We start from the raw sequence: 4,471 nt of genomic DNA, 5'->3' as shown, positions 1-4,471 counted from the left end.
TTATTTTGCACCTGGAACTGCCAGGTGAGGGGTGACAGAGGCCTGAGCTAAGGGGTGAAAGATTGGCTAGATTTGAGTTAGGGGGGAATTCAAGCAGAGCTGGACTGCCTGGAGTGAGTGGCAGGGGAGACCTGTGTGACAGGTACCTGGGGCATCTGAGGGAGGTGCAAAGATATCTGGGTCTCAGAGGAAAGACTGGAGATACCTGGGATGCTCGGGGTATCGATACAGCCAGATTTGTGTTAGTGGAGAAAGAATTATGACAAATAGACCAGGCATCTGGAATCTGATATCTTGAGCTGTGGTCCAAACTCGTTGTGCAGTTTCTCAACTGTTCCGATGCTGGTATTGGCAGTCTCATCTATAATCACCCTCACTGCCCGGGTGACACAAAGACGAACCCCTAAAATGCTCCTTTCCTTCTGATTTGAGACCTGGCTGAAACTAGGAATTTAAACTCTGCCCCCGATATACCCCAAGCCGGGCCCGTGTATCACAGGCAGGTTGCAGTTAGGTTTTGCTCAGAATCCTGGTTTGGTAAACTCAACCATCTCTATGGTTTGGAGATGGCCTCCACTTCTTTGAAACTCTTTTCCTGCTTTGTGCCAGGAGGGATCAGGACTTACATGGGTTGGTCCAGACAGAGGCTTAGGATTGATCTTCTGACTCAGGATGGAACAAGGGGCCGGCTTCCTCGAGACCAGGGAGGACAGAGGGGTTAAGGACACCGTACCTGCCAGGAGCAGGACTAGAGACTAGGGGCAATCCTTTCTGAGCCCAAGACTGGGTCAGTTAGGTCTGAGTTGAGGGACAAAGAGGGCCGAGTCTCAATTGGAGGTCTAAACCAGGGAAGCCTGGGTAAATGAAGTCCAAAGGAAACAGGGTGAATGAACCTTGACGTTCTCCTTTCTTTCCCCTCCAGCCCCAGAATGTTGACCATTACTCTTCTTGCCCTTGTCTGCGCATCAGCCTCGGCCAATGCCAGTAAGTGAGAGGCCAGGAGACCACTATTAGCATCAATGAAAGACAGCTTCCTGCTCTGCCAGTGGCCAAGGCTCACAGGGGCTGGCTTGGGGTGGTGGGCGTTGAGTTGTGGGAGGTGTAGGAGTGGTGAGGAGGGACTGGAGCTCTTGAGATCTCTCCTTCTGACGCCTACTGTCCCCTCCAGTTCAGGCTAGGTCCTCCTCCTACAATGGAGAGTATGGAGGTGGTGGAGGTGAGCGATTCTCCCATTCTGGTTACCAGCTGGAGGGTCCCATCACTGCCATCCGTATCCGGGTCAACAGATACTACATCGTAGGGTAAGATTCTTTGTGTGTCTGTGGTTTGGGGATCCTCTCCGATCTTACCACACTGGAAAGTTCTCAGTCACTTTGGGTCACATCTGTTTCAGTCAACAAGTCCCAGGCATAACTTGGGATGTGAAAGGTATCAGGAGGCTGGGGTCTGAGGCCGGTGCTGCTACAGCCCTACAGCCCCCAGCGTGCACGTCTTGGGCAAATCTGTAGCACAGCCGCTGAGGCGCTGGGAAGCTGGCTACTTTGGCCCCACCTGAGGTGTAGATCCCCTTGGGCATCCTCCATCTTGGATGACACCTCTTCCCAAAACATGTATCCTTCTGATCCTGGGGCAACAGAGTCTCTTCCCTCATGAAAGCCATCCAGAAAGGCCCATCTGCTTCTTTCACGTAGGGGTTGGGGGCACAGCCGGAACCTAGATTTCAAAGTGAAGCTCTACCACTGTCCGGGGGGGCTCCAGCCAAGCTACTTATCCTCTCTGAGCCTGTCGGCAAAAGGAGTTGAATTTCCCAGTAGGACCTCAAGGGCTCCCTCATCCCTCACACACCTTGGGACTGGCAGAGGACCTGTCATCTCTGCCACCAGTTTGCAGGTCTCTCGGCTTGTAGGCCAAGAGGTCCTGAATTCCAATCACCCTGCTCAGTCTTCCCTCCCTCACCACCTCCCTCCCCCCAGCCTCCAGGTGCGCTATGGCAAGGTGTGGAGCGACTATGTGGGTGGCACCCAGGGAGACCTGGAGGAGATTTTCCTGCACCCCGGGGAGTCAGTGATCCAGGTGTCTGGCAAGTACAAGTACTACCTGAGGAAGCTCGTCTTCGTGACTGACAAGGGCCGGTACCTGCCTTTTGGGAAAGACACAGGCACGAGTTTCAATGCTGTCCCCTTGTACCCCAACACCGTGCTACGCTTCATCAGCGGCCGATCTGGTGCCCTCATCAATGCCATCGGCCTGCACTGGGACGTCTATCCCAGTGACTGTGGCAGTTGCTGAACCGCAGCCTTGCCCTGGGCCAGGCACTGCAGTGGGGCTGTGAGAACTACCTTACCACCACCCCACCTACAGGGTTCAATAAAAATAATAATAAAAGGACGTAGCTGACGCTGGAGTGTATGTGGGTGTGTGCAGCTGGGACCCGCCTCCTGACTCTGGCTGTGGATGTGTGAATCTCCTTTCTGGCTATCTGTTGGACGTCTTTCTGGTGAAGAGTGGGAGGGAGAGAGAGAGGTGTAATGTCTTGGGCTTTTCTTCATAGTTTATCGAGAAGAGGAAAGATTCTGTCTTGCTCCAACTCTTTTTTTTCAAGGATAGCTCCTGACACTAGTTTATCCAAACTGGGGTTCCAAGCCTGAGAGTGCGGCCTAGCTTACTGCCCAAACCCCAGATGTCCAACTCTCTAGACCATGTCTCCCTTGAGATAGTGTCTCCCCACCAAAAGGCTGTCACCTGGCTCTCTTGGCATTAACCCACTTGCTGTCTCTGGGTGGCCTAGGCCATTTTCCTTCGTGCTTTCTCAGAATCCACCCAACTCCTGAAGCTTGGCCCACGTTTGTGTCAAGAAATCTGTCTCTTACTCCAGCCTGGTTCCTCCCCACCTTTGCCCATAAGCACTGATGCTCCCTGCTTAGCTCAGCTCGCTCAGAATTGGGCTTCTTTCCCTAGGAAGCCGCTACCTCCTCAACAGCTTCTACTCTGCCAATACCATCCTCAAAAATGGACATTCCAAGAGGGATAGATGTCCATGGTGGGTTTCCATGAACGTCGGGGGTTGGTTACCATTCAGGGGAAGCAACAGAGTGGCTGGATAGATTCAGCAAGGATATAAAGTTGCTTTGGAAATAATTCTTGGGACTCTAGTGCCCAGTCCTAAAATTACCACAGTGTTTTGTTTTTGCCTTTTGGTGGTGGTGGTTGGGGGTGAGGGAAGTCACTCATTGCTCCCCAAAGATTTATTCACATCATGGGGAATGCCAGAGTCACATCTCTTCCCAATGAGACAAAGATAACATTGTTTACATGTAATTTGAGGAAGAAATATTAACATTACAGAAACAAACTCATGCCTAGATACTTTTTAGAACAATTCCTTTATTTCTCTCAAAGAATTCCATGGGATGGAGTATCATGTCAGATTAATTTGTTTTGAGATATAAAGTACATAAAATCCACCCATTTATTTATTTATTTATTTATTTAAGTTTATTTGAGAGAGAGCATGAGCGGCGGAGGGGCAGAGAGAAGAGAGACAGAGACAGAGAGAATCCCAAGCAGCCTCCACACTCAGTGCGGAGCCCAAAGCGGGGCTCGATCTCACAACCGTGAGATCATAACCTGAGCTGAAATCCAGAGTCAGCCACTTCACTGACTGAGCCATCTGGGTGCCCCAATATTCGACCTTTTAAAGTGTGCCATTTCCGTCGTTTTTAGTATCCACAGATTGTGCAACCATCACCACTAATGCCAGAATTTCGTCATCAGCTCAGAAAGAAATCCCATCCCCATTAAGCAGTCGCTCCCCATTCCTCTCCCCCAGCCCCTCGTAACCACCCATCTACTTTCTGTCTCTATGGATTTCCCTGTTCTGGGCATTTCATGTAGATGGAATCGTCCAGTAGTGTGGTCTTTTGTGTCTGGCTTCTCCCATTTAGTGTATTTTCAAGGATCATCCACGTGGTAGCACGTGTCAGGACTTCGTTCCCTTGTGCGGCTGAATCTGACACATCAGATACCTGGTCAACTTCAGGATCAGCTTTGCACCAGCGGGTCTCACCCTGGGCCAGTGAAGTCGCTGGCACCTGACAGGCAGCTGCCGCAGAAGAGGACGATGTCATGGGATTCCCGGCTTTTGTGTAGTCGACATATTAGGCTTTTGTAAAAGATTTTATTTAAAGAAAATTTTCCTTTCCTTATAAAGTTCTAAAATTACTAAATTGAGCTAATCATACGTTTATCAAATGCTCTCTGCTAGGTGCTTGGGAATACAAAGACCACTGAAGAATTGTTTCTTTTCCTCTAGTCAAAGGGAAGACTTGGTGAAGGAAGGGCTGTGTGTGTGTGTGTGTGTGTGTGTGTGTGTGAGCGTACGCATGTGCGTGTGTGATAGGGGCACAGTACTGGGCTCAGGCCACAGCCTATGCAGAAATATGAACACATTAAAATCACAATCGCACAGTTA

At 50.3% G+C, this 4,471-nt stretch overlaps 1 protein-coding gene across 2 annotated transcripts; it reads left to right on the top strand.

Moving 5' to 3' along the window:
• LOC115504253 (zymogen granule membrane protein 16) lies at window positions 1-2,397 on the top strand. 2 transcript variants are annotated; one of them, XM_030301097.1, is made up of 4 exons: window positions 1-24; window positions 923-984; window positions 1,169-1,301; window positions 1,974-2,397. In XM_030301097.1, the coding sequence occupies exons 2-4, from the start codon at window positions 930-932 to the stop codon at window positions 2,287-2,289; spliced, it is 504 nt and encodes a 167-aa protein (XP_030156957.1). In that variant the 5' UTR covers window positions 1-24; window positions 923-929; the 3' UTR covers window positions 2,290-2,397. The 2 variants fall into 2 exon arrangements, with proteins under 2 accessions (XP_030156957.1, XP_030156956.1); XM_030301096.1 differs by lacking the exon at window positions 1-24 and adding an exon at window positions 84-142.
• The last annotated feature ends 2,074 nt before the right edge of the window (window positions 2,398-4,471 follow it).

Source organism: Lynx canadensis, chromosome E3 (genome assembly GCF_007474595.2).
Source record: "Lynx canadensis isolate LIC74 chromosome E3, mLynCan4.pri.v2, whole genome shotgun sequence".
Lineage (NCBI taxonomy): Eukaryota > Metazoa > Chordata > Mammalia > Carnivora > Felidae > Lynx > Lynx canadensis.
The sequence above is the reverse complement of the archived record's forward strand: the minus strand, read 5'-3'. Positions and strand labels throughout refer to the sequence as shown.

Excerpts from the sequence above, each read along its gene's own strand:
- LOC115504253 (XM_030301097.1), top strand. The coding sequence starts at position 930 with ATGTTGACCATTACTCTTCTTGCCCTTGTCTGCGCATCAGCCTCGGCC. Across the intron at positions 985-1,168 it reads ATCAGCCTCGGCCAATGCCA|TTCAGGCTAGGTCCTCCTCC; the intron begins GTAAGTGAGAGG and ends TGTCCCCTCCAG. Across the intron at positions 1,302-1,973 it reads AACAGATACTACATCGTAGG|CCTCCAGGTGCGCTATGGCA; the intron begins GTAAGATTCTTT and ends CCCTCCCCCCAG.